Source organism: Rutidosis leptorrhynchoides, chromosome 8 (genome assembly GCF_046630445.1).
Source record: "Rutidosis leptorrhynchoides isolate AG116_Rl617_1_P2 chromosome 8, CSIRO_AGI_Rlap_v1, whole genome shotgun sequence".
Classification (NCBI taxonomy): domain Eukaryota; kingdom Viridiplantae; phylum Streptophyta; class Magnoliopsida; order Asterales; family Asteraceae; genus Rutidosis; species Rutidosis leptorrhynchoides.
This window is the reverse complement of record NC_092340.1, coordinates 161,404,591-161,422,198: the sequence shown is the minus strand read 5'-3', so window position 1 is coordinate 161,422,198 and position 17,608 is coordinate 161,404,591. Positions and strand designations below refer to the sequence as shown.

The following is a 17,608-nucleotide window of genomic DNA, read 5'->3' as shown; positions in this document are numbered from 1 at the left end:
TTCTGGTGGAAGGTTGAAAAGAAGGATGACAGAAATGATAATTAGGAAAATATCAAGGATTAGAACGGGATTAAGCATTTTCGCAAACTTTTGGATGTAAAAACTAAGAAAGAAAGTATAAGAATGGTGAGAATAATGGAACAGAAAAGTTTAATTTATAATGGAAATATCAGACAGAGTAATCGAGGCAGATCACCGTATTTAATTATGGAGATATTAATTTCCTTATTCGTCGAAGAATCAAATCTTTTAGATTTCGAAGATTTTCTTTAAAACCCTTGAATTCCGGAATTCAACCATGACTAGTCAAAAGTTATGCTGAAACTTGTCTTTCTCAATTCACTCTTTTGTGATAGCTTCACTCACACGCTTCGAGTAATCGAATCGATTTATCCATATTACTCTATAGTAATAAAACTCTACTTCTCAACTCATATTCGTCATGAAAACATTTTTATTGTTAGCCATGACAATCTCGATCAAATTTCGGGACGAAATTTCTTTAACGGGTAGGTACTGTGACGACCCGGAAATTTCCGACTAAATTTAAACTTGATCTTTATAAGATTCTGACACTATAAGCAAAGTCTATTAAAACAAGTCCCAAAATGTTTGAACTATTTTTCATGAATGCTTTTGACCTTTGACCATTTCCGACGATTCACAAACAATTAGTTACAAATAAATATATAGAGATACATAAATAAGTGTGTATATATATAAGTATATATATATATATCTATATTTATATATAAATATAAACAAAGGTATATATATAACAATTTGAAATAATAAAATACAATTTAATCAATTGAAATTAAAAGTGTAAACTAATGAACAGAATAATTAAGTTGATATGAAAATATATATTTATGAAATCTATAAGTAATGGTATATATATATATATATATATATATATATATTAATATATATAATTTATAAATATTTAATAATTGATAAAAGATATTATGTAATATATATATTACATATCTATTAAATATTATATCAAATGTATTACAAGTTTGAAATATAATTGTTATACTAATGTTATTATTACTTCCATTATTATTATTAACATTAATATTAATATCACTACTTGTTAAATTATTATTTTCAATATATATATTATATAGATATGAAGGTTAATACATGTAAGGTGTTATAATTACTAATATTATTATCTTAATATTATTATATTGATATCAGTATTATTAATTAAAACATACCATGAAATGTGATACATTTAATCTATTATAGTTATTATTATTATCATTGTTAACTACATTATTATAAATATTAGTAAAGTTATAATATTAGTTATTATGAATAATATTAGTATTATTATCAAATATTATTACCATTATCACTATGAATTATTGTTATTATTATTATAAATGTTATCAATATCATTATTATTATAATTAGTAGGAAAATTATGATTTTTATCTTTATTGTTATTACTAATACCGTTATCATTAAAAACCATTATTTTTATAATTATCATTAGCATTAATTATTATGAAACTTATTACTTTTACTAAAGATAACATTATTGTTATTATTCGTGTCATCATATTATTATTTTTATTATTAATCTTAAAAACTATTATTATTATCAGTATTAATATTATTGTTAACATTATTAGTATAATCAGTATTACAAAAATCATTAAATTATTATAATAATTATTTTTATTATTAATATCCAAAGTATTATTATTTATATAATTATATTTAATTATTATCAATACTAATTATATATACATATCTTAAAGCTAGATGAATTCGATGAAATCTGTTTAACATCCCTATCCAAACTTTGTTTCTGTCTCTACCCTTGCTATCAATCAAAATCAAGCTACATTAACAGCCAAATGCTGTTAGTAATCCCTTTTCCTTTTTTAATTTTTATTTTATTTTTCTGATTCTGATTTGATACTCTGTCGAGCCTGTAATCCATTATAAATCAAATGATACCAGTTGATAAGTGACAACCATTTGAACTTACACTATTATAATTAATCACAAATACTGTTATCTGCTTTAAATTTGAAAATAAAACAGAAATATTGAAGAACTGTAACAGGTATCGGCTCTGTTTTTGATTCATTTTTGAAAACCTTGATTTTGAAATACATTTAAAAATCCTTAAATGCAGTTCTATTATAAATGTTTCATTTAAACTATCTGCAAGATTTCATAGTCCAATTCATGCTATCGATTGTAAATTTCAGAGTCAAAGTATTAGTTTCTAAAAGTCAAACCTGTGTTCATCATTTAAATTCGAATTTTCTGTGACGAATTAAGTTAAATTAATGAGTCCAATAGTTTCAAAAGGTGAATTAAAACCTATTTCGTTTTATAACTTCTGTCTATAACTTTGTAAATCTCAAAATCAAGTATTTTTTTTCTTTCAAAAGTCGAACAGCAGTCGCTGTTGTTTTTATATTTTTTTATTTTATTTCGCGTTTATTAATTTATTACTTCACTTATAAAACGTTTAGGAATTAATTTCATATCCTAAAATAATCGAATTAAACCTCTGATTGTGTTAATGGTGTATTCTGGTCGACGTATTATTGGAGAAAAGGAAGTAAATAGATAAAGTGTTAAATAGATTTAAGTATGGTATTAATCAGAATGAAACTGACGGACGAATGGTTTGAGGTGTTACGGTTTAGCGAGAGGTCTCGGGTTCAATCCCGACTTGGTGCATTTCTTTTTAAAATGGCTCTTTTAAAGGTAGTCTTTATTTTTTTTTAAATTTATTATTATTATTATTATTATTATTATTATTATTATTATTATTATTATTATTATTATTATTATTATTATTATTATTATTATTATTATTTATTTTTATTATTATGATAGTTATTACTCCTAAAATCTAGATGTATGATTAATATTATGATTGATATTATTAAGTAGTATAGTTGTAATTATCATAGTTATAAGTATTAAAGTTATTATTATTATTATTATTATTATTATTATTACTATAAGTATTACTAATCACTAATGTTAGTATCATTATTTTTATAATTCTAGTATTAATATCATTATTATGATTACGATTATTATTATTATGAACATAATAGAATTTATTATCATATTCATTAATATTAGTACTGGTATCATTATAAATATTAGAATTATTATTATGAGCATAATTATTATTATTATTATTATTATTATTATTATTATTATTATTATTATTAATATTAGTATTAAAATAGTTAAAATTATTATTATTATTAAATATTAAGTATTATTATCAAAATAATTATTACTATCATTATTAAATTTTTTATTTTATTAAAAACTACTATAATTATCATTATTATAAAATTTATTATCAAAACCATCATTAACGGTAAAGATTAATATTTTATAGTTATTATTATACCATTATATTTATCACTAAGATTATTAACACTATTATTTTTATTAGTAATATTAGGTATCATCAATATTATCATTTTTACCATTACAAATATTATTTTAGTATTACTACAATTACTAGTTTTAACAAACAAATGATATATATGTATAAATATATTTAATATACATAACTTAACTATATTAACACTTTTTCATACGAAATAAATACATTTAATAAAATAATGAAAAATATATAAGTTAATAATATAAAAAATATATTACTAATAATAATATATATTTTTATTCGATTATGATTTGTGTGTTAATAAATATACAAATGATATAGGTTCGTGAATCCGAGGCCAACCCTGCATTGTTCGTTTCCGTCATATGTATTTTTACTATAAAATACAGTATAGTGAGTTTCATTTGCTCCCTTTTTAAGTGCTTTTGCAATATATATTTTTGGGACTGAGAATACATGCGCTGCTTTTATAAATGTTTAATGAAATAGACACAAGTACTTGAAACTACATTGTATGGTTGGATTACTATACCGAATATTGCCCCTTCAAGTTTGGTAACCTAAGAATTAGGGAAATGGCCCCTAATTGAAGCGAATCCTAAAGATAGATCTATGGGCCTAACAAACCCCATTCTGGAATTTGGAATGCTTTAGTACTTCGAGTTAAATGGTGATTGCGATTGCCAATATTTAATTCATACTTGCGAGTATGCGGGGATATTCTATATGCATTTTGTTAATGTCGATTACCAGATGTTCATCATACGAATGGATTTTATACACTTGCGAGTGTAATGATATTTATGAAAAATGAGAATCTTGTGGTCTATTAAAATGATGGAAATGAATGATTATGATAAACTAATGAACTCACCAACCTTTTAGTTGACACTTGAAAGCATGTTTATTCTCAAGTATGAAAGAAATCTTCCGCTGTGCATTTGCTCATTTTAGAGATATTACTTGGAGTCATTCATGACATATTTCAAAAGACGTTGCATTCGAGTCGTTGAGTTCAACAAGATTATTATTAAGTCATTGATAGTTTGAATATATTATAAAATGGTATGCATGCCTGTCAACTTTCGATGTAATGAAAGTTTGTCTTTCAAAAACGAATGCAATGTTTGTAAAATGTATCATATAGAGGTCAAGTACCTCGCGATGTAATCATATGTTATTGTATTCGTCCTTATGGATTAGGACGGGTCGCTTCATCTACTTGTAATCGTATATATAAATAAAAGGGAATACGGAGTGCCAAAAAGTAGATTTGATCAAGAAAATGCCAAAACAATTAATGTACAAATTGTACTCCAAAAGGTACTTGTTCTTAATCCATAAATAAAGATGTACAAGTAAAAAAGTGAAGTGTACAAGAAAGTTTAGCTGAAATTTAAACTGTTCATCAAAATGAGGAGACTCAATTATCTATAATCAGGAAGATGGGATTGAGAACAAGTTGGAATTACACATAAATAAGGTAGATGGGATGCATTGATGGAAGAAGTTGGAATTAGAACTGGAATGATTCATCATATGCAAAAATTACTGAGTAAATTGAGGATGTATTTAATTTAATTCTAAGAAACAAAAGAATAAATACTCTGTAATTTTCACATAAGGGAGAGTCGGGTAACCATTCAATTCACAGCATGGTTTTACTTTCTATATTTCTCTTTCAATTCTAAGTTTCAAGTAGTAGATTGTAATGTAATTCTAGTATTATACGTGTATTTTATTTAAAGTTTCTAACATTTGAAGATAACGTAAGTGAAGATGTTTGTAAGTTGTATCTATTTTATTATTTCTTTGTCTCGTAGCTAAATTTATACTATGTTTATCTAGTCTAAATTATCTGATGTTTGATTAAAAATAAAGGTTTGGGTTAATTAAATTTATACTTCTATTTAATGTTTACATAAAAGAACAATTCTTGTAAAACTAGAATATTAATTATTAATGGAGTATGTATTTGTTTAATAGAATGGAAATTCATTAATTTAATACATATATTTACAATTGGAGATATATATATATGTATATATATATATATATATATATATATATATATATATATATATATATATATATATATATATATATATATATATATATATATATATATATATATATATATATATATATATATATATATATATATATATATATATATATATAGCCATATACGTTTGATCAGACACGGTGAACGGATTGTTTATATATATTAATAATTGTGCACTTATCCGGATACAGGAGCTAATTAATTTTAAATAAACTAAGTTGATACAGGGGTGAATTATATATACAGTGGCAACTGGTGTAATTGTTAACAGGAGTGAAAACCACGTCACAGTGTAAATCATTATTTATAGAAATATTTAATTATAGTCATTAGGACCCCGACGTCAAGGACACTTGCGTTGGGTAGTTTAACTATATATTCGCGCTAGAGAACTCTAAGTGGAGTCACTAAACATTTTTGGTATAAAGGAAATTAGCCCATTATTTAAAAAGAAAAATATTAAACATTACGTATTATAATGACTAGATAAACATAGCCTTTTTATTATATTTGTATCTCTTTAATATTAATATCATTTTTATTTACTAGTTTCATATCCGAAAACCAAATCGACAAACCGGTCATTAAACGGTAAAACCCCCTAAACTAATCAGTAACTTAGTAATTAACTATTAAGATTAACTATAAAAATCCAATTTCACACCTAACGAGTCCTTAGAACGATATCCCGGAATTTACCCTCGCTATATTACTATTCGATAGGTATACTTGCCTATTGTATTTTAGTGTAAATCCCTGTTATATATAATAACAAAGTCGAAAATAGGTCATTTTAATTAGCTACAACTAATCATAGCCATCCATTCAATTAGTGATCAATAATTTAGACCATCAATTTTTCAAGGAGTTGATTTGTTTAATTACTAAAATACCCTTCTCACATTGATTTTAATTTTCATTACTGAGCTAATTATAATCAATACATTTATATAATTAGCTAATTATACTATTTCCTTAATTAAAAGTTTGACCAAAAAATGATTTAAATGGATAATATTATGACATGCTGGACTTAGAGATACAAAATGATACACTTCCCTTTCAAATTCAAATTTGAAATCAAAAATAAAGCACTGGATAGTATCAACAATTCAATACGGTTCCAAGAAATTAGCTAATTACATGCATAACATTTATATTATTGATAAATTCAAATCAATCATCCTAAAATAAACTGTGATAATGGCTTTTCACAGTATTTACATGACTCAATATTCTTTACTTTATCATTCACAATTATTTACATACATCAATAACTACAATTCTTTAATCAATGGCTAATGTAGAAGGAATCACTCCACTTAATCAAGTGATCAAGAAAAAGGAAGACTATAAGGTTAAACTGAAGGTACACATCATGTGGAAAAAGTTCTTTAAGTACAGTACATCCAAACCATCATCCTTGAAATGGTATTAGTCGATCAACATGTATTGACGTTTTGTATTTATGTATTTATGCAAAATAGATATCATCTCTGTACTGATATGCTTATTGCATTGTTAATTTTCAACGTAGGGTAACAAGATTAGAGCTGCAAAGCTTATTAAATTGTTGACTTTTAATGGTTGATCAGAGGATATTGACATTTTGTATTATAAGAATGTTGGATGAACGTGACCATCATTAAATATGATTATCATTGCTATATTCTGCTACGAATTATACACTTGAATATGGTGTTCTGAAATTCCCTCTCCTTCTGTATCATAGTAGCAAATTCAAAGTAGCGATCTTGTGCATGCTTGTGTTTTTATTATAATTGTGAATCTGTTCATATTTGATATAAGGGATTCAATTAGTGATTTGAATTTCAAATATATCCCTAAACACAGCTTTAAATACATCCATATAATCACTACATTTATAAACTCATCAATATACACTTAATAAAAATAAATGCAAGTAAAATCATGTTATAAGTTTTTTACTTATTCTTGAATAATCTTATTAGTCATAATAGTCAATAATCAATATCATATAAATGGATGAATTGATTTTAATTTACTTGCCTATAATAATAATAATAATTTATTCGATTAATGATTGATGATTGGTTGGTGATTGATATACATAGTTAGTGAAAGAAAAATAACTAATTATGGAAGATATTAGGTAAATAAATGATTATAAATATAAGGGATTCAATTAGTGATTCGAATTTCAAATATATCCCTAAACACAACTTTAAATATATCCATATAATAACTGCATTTAAAAACTCCTCTTTATACACTTAATAAAGACAAATGCAAATCAAATCATGCTAGAAATCCAATAAATTAATGATCACTAATCTAAACCATCCATTTTCACTAATCTTCATTATGACCTCATAATCAAGTACATGATTTGTTTGATTACCAACTTACATTTATTTACATATTGTATGAAAGTCAACTAACCATAAATAATATACTTATGAAATGATCGCATTTCCTTAAATAGATGCTTGACCAAAATGTACATATATATGATTGATTTTATGATTTAATAAGATAAAATTGAAAAATATTGGGATAGAGTTAGTATAATTGAAATTCAAAAGTAATTCAATAATAAACTGCAAAGTCATGTACTCAATACACTTCAAATTTGCTTAAAATACGCCAATAAATTTGCTTAAAATACATATTCTCAGATCTATTCCATTTTTAACTCCATAAAAACCGCTATCAACATTAAATTAAAAAACCAATAAATGTGTAAATGTTACCTGTTTTATAAAGTCAAATAAAATTATGATTACATGCTAATAAATCGGATAATAATTTTCTAGGTATCCATATATAAAATAATCAACCCTATATTAGTTCAAAGTTTGTTTGAAGTATTAATCATATTCCATACTTAATATCAACACCATAATAAATTTTCTGTATTTTGTTAAATATCACGCTATATAAACATCAACAATGACGAGTTCATATGTTTGTGCTATTAAGATCGTTATTCGTGATCATTTACAAGGTAAACACTATACTAATATCGAAAAATTGCTAAATTACTTTATCATGTTTCCGATTTTAATATGTTGCAGAAGATTGTATCATATGCAACTATAGAAGCACTATATTGATTCTGTTTATGATAATAAAAAAATATATAATTCGAGATTGTGGGTTGTTTTTACTACTGATATGCCGGAATGGGTCAAAATAATTGTTGTTGTTATTTGGATGTGGACCATGTTTATATCTGCGTAGCTGTTATGGATCATAGTTATTCTTGTTTCTTAATTAAGGATCATTTTTGCACCTATATTCTTGATTTGGATCGTATTGCTACTGTTGCTATGTTTGGAGTCAACTCTGTCAAAACTACATGGATATGGGTCTAATTGTTGTAGTTGTTGGGATTTAAATCAACATTGTTTTTAATATTCAGAATTGAGTTATTATTGCATTTGCTCATCTTTTTTTGGGTCAACTTTGGTGATATGGAAAAATGAAATATCACTACTAACTATTGGTGTTTTTGTATGTTTGTTTTGCGATGGAATGTTACATTGAATATTTTGATTTGCGAACTAAAAACTAAATGTTATCATAGTTATTGGATGTCGTATGTATTATATTTTGTTCATATCTTATTTACTATGGGTAATCAGGTTGTAATGGTTGTGAACATTGGGCCGAATGATGTGTTAAAGGACACCAAATGGGCTGATTTGAAACATTTGTTATTGGGCTTAGAGAAATACAACAATCTGAAGAGAATAGAGGATAAAGTTTGCAAATATTATTATTATTTTAATTGTAGTGATGATATGTATATGGATATTGTTTTATATTCAAAATGTAAGTATTTTTAGCTCAAGGTAGGGATGTAACAAGTTTAGTTTTTTGCATTGAGTTTGAAAGGTTCACTAAAACTCTCCTACGTGATATATATATATATATATATATATATATATATATATATATATATATATATATATATATATATATATATATATATATATATATATATATATATATATATATATATATATATATATATAAAGTTTAAGAAGAAAGTATAAAGCATGATGTTATTTGCGTTTATGGTTTTATTTGTTTTGATTTTGTTAACAACTATACAACATTATTTTATGATTTGGCGCCATTACTGGCAATCCTTCAAATATTATAAAATATTAGTTTATGGAGTTTTAAATTTATTCTTGGTTAGTCCTATAAAAAAGTCCCGCGAATTCGCGGGCATTAAGCAGTTTAATTAATTTACCGTAGTAATTAGTATAAAAATAATAACCATTTCATATACCCTCTAGAACACATCAAGTTTTTGGCGTCGCTGAAACGAACACGTTGTGTCTAATAGATTTTTTTTAGCTAGTTTTTATAGGTTTTCACTAGATTTTATTAGGATCTTTAAATAAATAAAGTGGTTAGGTAAACAAAAATAAAAAAAAATAATAATAAAATAATAAATAAATCACAACTGTAATTATCTAGTCATGTTCAATTGGTCCGAGTGAATCTATCGTTACCTCAAAAGAACGAAATGAGATTTGGTACAAGTTAATAACTGTAATTAATTTAATTGTCAATCTAGTCGCCGATCATCCATCTGTAATTTTAGTTAACTTCAGTTTTTATTTATTTTTTTTATAATTACTAGCTTAATGCCCGCGAATTCGCGGGGCTACTTTATGGGAGTAAGCAGGTATTAATTACAAAGTACTTAATGTAGCAATGTGTTTGTGAAACACACAAATGGAGGCTTTCGTCTTCATCTTCGAGAACATACGGGTTTAGTGACTCTAGTGTAGCTTCAGATAAAATTTATGTTCCTGGTAATAGATTAAAGCAAAAAGTACAGTAAATAACTGAATTCACCTTATTGTCTTCTATGACTGAACATATAAGAAGGAACATAGTTTTAACTACTTACGAATGCATTGTGTGACATATTATGTATGAGCACATCAATGTAATCAACAAAAATTGTGCTATACAACCTATTTTTTTTTTTTTTTTTCCTTTGTTCGTTCCAACTTAGATAAATCTTCATCTAAACCACATACATTAATCACACATAAACCAATATTAGTTTAAGTGACAATTTTGAGCCATTAGAAATCTGATTAGTCTGTTTCTCGCAAACAAATTTTGGTATAATGCGCGAATTCGTGAGATTTTGCAAGAAAAATTATTGCAATGGATTTAAAGAACCGTGTATAGTATTATTTATGAACATATACATAGTATGTATGGTCAACTTGACGAATAATTTTTCATCCAAACCTTTCCTTATCAAGATTGAATTTGAGTCACTTTTTTTTGGTTACTTTTCACCATCATAAAACATTATAAGCAGTTTAATATCAGCAAACAATGCAAATGATATTTTAGTAGCATCCAAATCCATCTTCTACATACAGTGCGATTACATCATATCATATATTTTAGTAAAGGTGGCAAAATGGGGCGGGTCAAACACTCAGACCCAGAACACTTTTTTTCAAAAATAGAGGTCTTTATCTTCTTTTGCATGGGTCTCGTTCGGATGGGTTTAACCAAAACATTTATTTAGAAAAATAATAATCACTTGACAAATACGATTACAGTAACGTTATTTTAATAACCAATAAACTTATTGTTATTGTATACAATCTCTGGACTCAGGGACTTTCGACCATTTTGACTATATTACGCTTACGACATTTTCTTAATTTACTTATTTAGTTGTGACTCCATAAAATACATACAGTACTATACTTCTACAAAAATACTATATAAAAGTTACCTGCCAACCGTCTTGTATGGCATTGAGATCATTGCCAAATGAACCGGGTATGACCCATAATTGTGTAAGACTAAACTCATACGGATCTATAACTGCAGGCGTCCATAAGTTTATGTTGGCATTAGCTCCATAATACTCATCTCCATTTACATAAGCAACTGCATGCTACAATTCAAAGAATGCATCTTATTATAGTTATTATTGCAATAAAAACATAATATTAACATCATTCTCCATCACTTGAATTAATTTAGACACTTTTTGTATGTTCATTGGTAATAAAAACGGATATCAAATACAGGCTCAGGAGATTACAGTTATTTACGAAATTAACAAATAAGATGACAAAAATGTCATTTGTTTCTAACAAAGTAGAATGATTAGTTAATAAGTAATCACTTTCAAAATGCAAATTAATAATCGTAAAATACTAAACTAACCTCATGACCACCAATAATGGAGTCATGCCTTACACCTCTTCTTATCTTTCTTCATCATCTTCGTAACGAACTCGCTCTTAAAATATCTTTTTCAGTAGTTCTTCTAATAGGTATAGTCCCTTCTAGATTATATCCCAATCCTGCCCACATATGAATTGTCTCATGTATTTCAGTACTTGAGTTATGCCATTTTGAGAAGCTGGTCGACCATGTATATTCCTATTGTTGTTGGAATCACCTCAAGTGTATACTATCGAGAAGACAATGAAAATTAGACAAGAGAATACCAAATGATGAGCAATTTTACAAAACTAAGGACTTGTACAAATAACATAACAATGAACTGTTATTTAACTTAAAAACCTTAAAACAATGGTGACCAATAAAACATAATCATGAGGAGAAGCTTACCACCTAAAAATTTGCTATGACCCTAATTTATATAGTAAGAAACCTTCATTTATGTGTATTACAAATAACACAACTTTCAGCCCATATAACATAAATAATTGACAATTTAAAGAAAATATATAAGTTCTATTGTGCATAGATGTACCATTTGTTTTTTTATACTCCCTTCGGTAGTAGGAAAGTAATATAATTAGTTTTCCAAAACACAAAAGAAGAAAGTTACTCACTTGCTTAAAAGGATGAGGTAGAGATAACTGGCATGCGATTCTTTAGCCTGATTATATAAAAAATAAAAATAAAAGTTAAGGCAAGTCCAAGACTTGTTTATAGAAGTGGTAATTGAAAATTATCAGCCATGTTAAATCTGTAATGGTGAAAATGGGTAAAAATATTGGATTTACTACACCAAAGTGCATCATACTTGCACTCTATTGTCATTGTATGTACAAAAAGGTTTTACTATCTAAAATTATATTCCCATTCTCGAAACATGATCGAGTTTCCGTTACTTGACATTGGCATAACCATTTCAGTGCATGCCTGCAATATACTACAAAAAAATATATGTAATACACCGAATAAAAACTTTTTTACACGTGATCCGAAACATACGTTAGTAGTTAATCCAGAACATAGGGTATCTAGTGAAATCATATACAGTATTTGATAAGTTTTAGTCGTACGGAACGACTTGCATACCTGCCAATTCCAACCCATTGTGCCATACGGGTCATCATCCAATTCAAAGCATTCAGCTTTTCCGGTGTAATTGTAATACACACTTATTCCTTTAAAGATACGATCCAAAATGCTAGTCCCATCTGGAGTATTGTGTATCCCTTTGCAAATCTATTAAACAAAAAATTTAATTCAACAAATAAAAGGGAAAAAAATGTCCATATGATAATGCTTGCTAAACTGAGCTACTAATAATATAACACTTTTAAGCTTTGAACCCATTATCTGAACAACTGAACCCATTATCCAACTTGTCACTCTTACATTTAGCAGTTTAAAAGGTTACCTTGCATAAGCAATACCAAAGGCAAAGTGTTGCAACATTCTAACATATGTTTTTGCTTACCATCACTTTCTTTTCCTCGGTTAGTTTCGAAACCGTATGATTTTAAACATAATCAAAACACTAAAGATGATTAATACATGACTATTTTATCAATAGATTTAGGGTTACCTTACAATCGAAATCGTATGATTTCCCTAATTGAGCGTTTTTCGACATGACCATATTTCACTTTGCGGTATTGTCTGCTCAAGATCATCTTGCATAACAGTCACTTCCTGAAATATCATTCATAATTCATAATCAAGAAATATAGGTTTGATTTCAATATTTTTTATCGGTCCAGTGATAGCCGATGAATTACAGTACACGAACATCGATGAATAATAGTACATGAACGCAATATACCCGATTTCTAGCGTTAGATACACAATAACTTCATGACTGTAGGTAAGATATATGATACTTTGTAAAACCAATGAAGTCATTTACTTCATCAATACGTATTTATCACGCCTTAATCTATCAGTTTAACAAATTATAGAGTATAGAGTAATTCTATGATGATTTAAAACATAATCAAAACATTAAAGATGAGTAATACATGACTATTTTATCAATAGATTTAGGGTTACCATACAATCGAAACCATATGGTTTCCGATCTAAACACTATAAACGTTGAAATTGAAGTAAATATATGATTACCTTAGTATTTAAACCTAACGTTGTAGAGTATTACGATTGTACAAACAGAATAGTCGTATGCTAGAGATTGAACAGATATATTTGGTGGATCGACAATTGTTCAATCAATCGAATCTTAATTATCCCATTATAATTCGTCTAGATGAAGATATCATGTTCAATTGATATCATGTGTTTAAGTGTTATCTGCTCCAAACAATGAAACTTTGCATAAAACCTAATCATTTACACTGTATTATAGTCAGGAATCAAAATGTTACCATGTATTCATAATAGTAGATTTTTTCCAGCACCTGGTGGACCAATAACTCCAAAAAACAATGTTAAATTCATATTATCCGTCATAAACTGCAACATCAAACGATATGTAAATAAATAAATAAATCATCACATTTAAATGGCATACTTCAAAAAAATGTATTCATACAAAGTAATCTCACGTTACCATAATAACGCTTAAAATACATAGGAAAAATACACAAATTTTAGAAATATTCAGTTAACTCCTTATAAGGCGTGGATACAGAAGAGCTGAGCGCTAATTACATTAGTGCAATATATGTCCTCCCACTGTTTGTTAAATGCACATAAAGAATTACATTCCCCTTCTATTGTCGAGCTACCGGGCACCATGTGTGAGGGTGGCTAAAATATAATAGCAAGTCATGTGAACTTAACACAACGTCTACAAAGTTACAATTGATATCGAAAAGGGGCATACAAAACCGTGTACAAATTGTACAACTAAACTTCCTTCCATCCAATTTCCAAGAGAGATGCCACCATTGTAATCATTTTCTGAAAAAGAGCTACACAAGGGCTTAAAGTTCCAAAGCAAAAATGACTACTCTTTAAGTTTGAGTTACAAGCATAAAATCATTAGAAGCATATATAGAACAATAACATCCAACTATCATCAAAATTTGGGTGTACACATTATATGAATTTCTATCTTCACGTCTTGTAAAGCTTCTAAATTAATAAATTTAATAATATAATAATTAGTTAAATACCTTCGATTACATTTAGATGCATTTCAGCTTCTTTTTTTGGTGGCACCTGAAGGCATATCTCCAGAAAACACAACGACATCAAGTCATCAACAATGGAATTCTACAGAGCTGAGAGCAAAACCAGTAGAGCCTAGACCATCAAAAAGTATATCAACACATAAAAACGCAACAACTTTTTGCGACATTGAAGATCCAAAGATAATGGTGAATATAAGATATAACAGCAACGTATTTAAGCTTTCGGTCAACCATTATAACTTGAGCTAAATCAATCGAATTCATAAATCAATAATTAAGAAACAATACAGCAAAAACCCTAAATTGATACAAAAGATGGTTATTAATGTACCGTCTTAAGATAGAACCATTGATTATTTAAATCGATTGTTCACAAAACGATTATGAATTGAAGATCGCTTGGCAAAATAGGATTCATCAGACGTGATTGTGCACCTTAATTTTGCAAAACTGACAGAATTGATAGTACCCGTTTCAAACCCCAATCGTCGATTAGAATTGAGAAAACGCGGATTCGTAATAAACTTACTAATTGAGGGTATAAATCCGATTAAGATTCATCATATAGATCGATGGTACATAAGCCGCTGATGATTAACAATGGATTGTTCAGCAGAAATCAACCCGCTATCCTTGAATGATACACGTTTTTTTGGGTTAGATTATTGAAAAAAGATGGAATTAGAATAAAGGTTGCAGAGTTTTTGCCCTAATTCTGTGTGTTGAAACTCATGTAGCGACTCAATTGAAACCCCTAAAATTTTTTAAAAAGAACGTCACTTTTTTGTATCAAACAATTCAAGCTTATATTTATGAGGTCATTATTAAGAAGATTACGAAAAAATTAAGGGCGTACATCATTGATAATTAATTTAATGAGTGGTTAAGATTAGTTGTTATTATAATATAAAGAGATATTTAAGATTTTAATTTTTTTAGGAATTATATCATTTTATAAAATTTGAAAAACAACCAAAAACATGGAAAAATAAAACAAAAACAAAAAACAAAACAAACGATTGTAGGCAGACTAATCTTTAGTGGTTTCCATACTTTCCACTATTGGAATTTATAATGTAAAAGTGGGATTGCATGATCGACCATTTTTTTTTTAAAAAAGGTATGAAATAAATATATATATATATATATATATATATATATATATATATATATATATATATATATATATATATATATATATATATATATATATATAGGCAGGATCAATGGGGAAGTAACCAATCGGGGGAAACGGGGGAAGCAAAAAAAAAAAATTCGTTTTTTTTGAATTTTTTTTTCCGGCATCAAGATCACACGAAAATATGAACATTTAGAAGAGACACTTCGTGATGAATGTTATTATTTAGGCGGAAAAATGATCGACAAAAATAACATTCAAGATAATATTGTTCGTGAAGAATATGAAGGTTTTTTTTTCATGTTTTGTGAAGTAAAATTTAGCCCGATTTAGAGTTTAGGGTTTAGGGTTTAGGGTTTAGTGTTTTGGGTTTATTCCATAAACCCAAAACACCAAACCCTAAACCCTAAACTCTAAATCGTTCGTGTTAAAAACTCAATCTAAATCCTAAATCTAAACCCTAAACCCTAAATTTCAAAACCCTAATATCTAAACCCTATAAACCCTAATATCTAAACCCTGATATCTAAACCCCAATAGCTAAAACCTCAAAATACGCTCGAAAAACACGATAATTGTTATATATTACTTCTTCGAGCGTTTTCCCGCCAAAATAAAAACATTTATCACAAAGTGTCTCTACTAAATGTTCATATTTTCATCTCATCTATAATGTTCGCGAATAAAGTTTTTTCAAAAAAACGAAAAAAAAAGTTTTTGCTTCCCACCGCTTCCCCCCGAATGGTTACTTCCCTCTTGATCCTACCACTATATATATATATACATATATATACATATACATATATATATATATATATATATATATATATATATATATATATATATATATATATATATATATATATATATATATATATATATATATATATATATATATATATATATATATATATTTTTTTTTTTTCCGACATCAAGATCACACAAAATATGAACATTTAGAAGAGACACTTCGTGATTAATGTTATTATTTAGGCGGGAAAACGATCGACAAAAATACCATTCAAGATAATATTGTTCGTGAAGAATATGAACGTTTTTTTTTATGTTTTGTGAAGTAAAATTTAGCCCGATTTAGAGTTTAGGGTTTAGGGTTTGGTGTTTTGGGTATATTCCATAAACCCAAAACACCAAACCCTAAACCCTAAACTCTAAACCGTTCGTGTTAAAAACTCAATCTAAGTCCTAAATCTAAACCCTAAATCTAAACCCTAAATTTCTAAACCCTAATATCTAAACCCTATAAACCCTAATATATAAACCCTAATATCTAAACCCCAATAGCTAAAACTTCAAAATACGCTCAAAAAACACGATAATTGTTATATATTACTTCTTCGAGCGTATTTCCGCCAAAATAAAAACATTTAACACAAAGTGTCTCTACTAAATGTTCATATTTTCATCTCATGTATAATGTTCGTGAACAAAGTTTTTTCAAAAAACGAAAAAAAAAAAGTTTTTGCTTCCCCCCGCTTCCCCCCGAATGGTTACTTCCCTCTTGATCCTACCACTATATATATATATATATATATATATATATATATATATATATATATATATATATATATATATATATATATATATATATATATATA

The 17,608-nt window shown here is 27.0% G+C and overlaps 1 protein-coding gene across 9 annotated transcripts; it reads right to left on the bottom strand.

The window, feature by feature from the left end:
- Positions 1–9,994: 9,994 nt before the first annotated feature.
- Positions 9,995–15,422, bottom strand: LOC139861707 (uncharacterized). Of its 9 annotated transcripts, none has more exons than XM_071850189.1 (8): positions 15,186–15,422; positions 14,084–14,966; positions 13,288–13,394; positions 12,795–12,944; positions 12,323–12,369; positions 11,685–11,934; positions 11,245–11,409; positions 9,995–10,288 (listed from the first exon to the last, which is right to left on the bottom strand). In XM_071850189.1, exons 3-6 carry the CDS (start codon positions 13,339–13,341, stop codon positions 11,919–11,921), a joined length of 267 nt encoding a protein of 88 aa, XP_071706290.1. In that variant the 5' UTR covers positions 13,342–13,394; positions 14,084–14,966; positions 15,186–15,422; the 3' UTR covers positions 9,995–10,288; positions 11,245–11,409; positions 11,685–11,918. The 9 variants fall into 9 exon arrangements, with proteins under 9 accessions (XP_071706290.1, XP_071706295.1, XP_071706294.1 ...); XM_071850194.1 differs by lacking the exon at positions 9,995–10,288 and having other exon boundaries at positions 11,033–11,409; positions 14,084–14,171; positions 14,370–14,966; XM_071850193.1 differs by lacking the exon at positions 9,995–10,288 and having other exon boundaries at positions 11,033–11,409; positions 14,084–14,632; positions 14,837–14,966.
- Between the last annotated feature and the right edge of the window lie 2,186 nt (positions 15,423–17,608).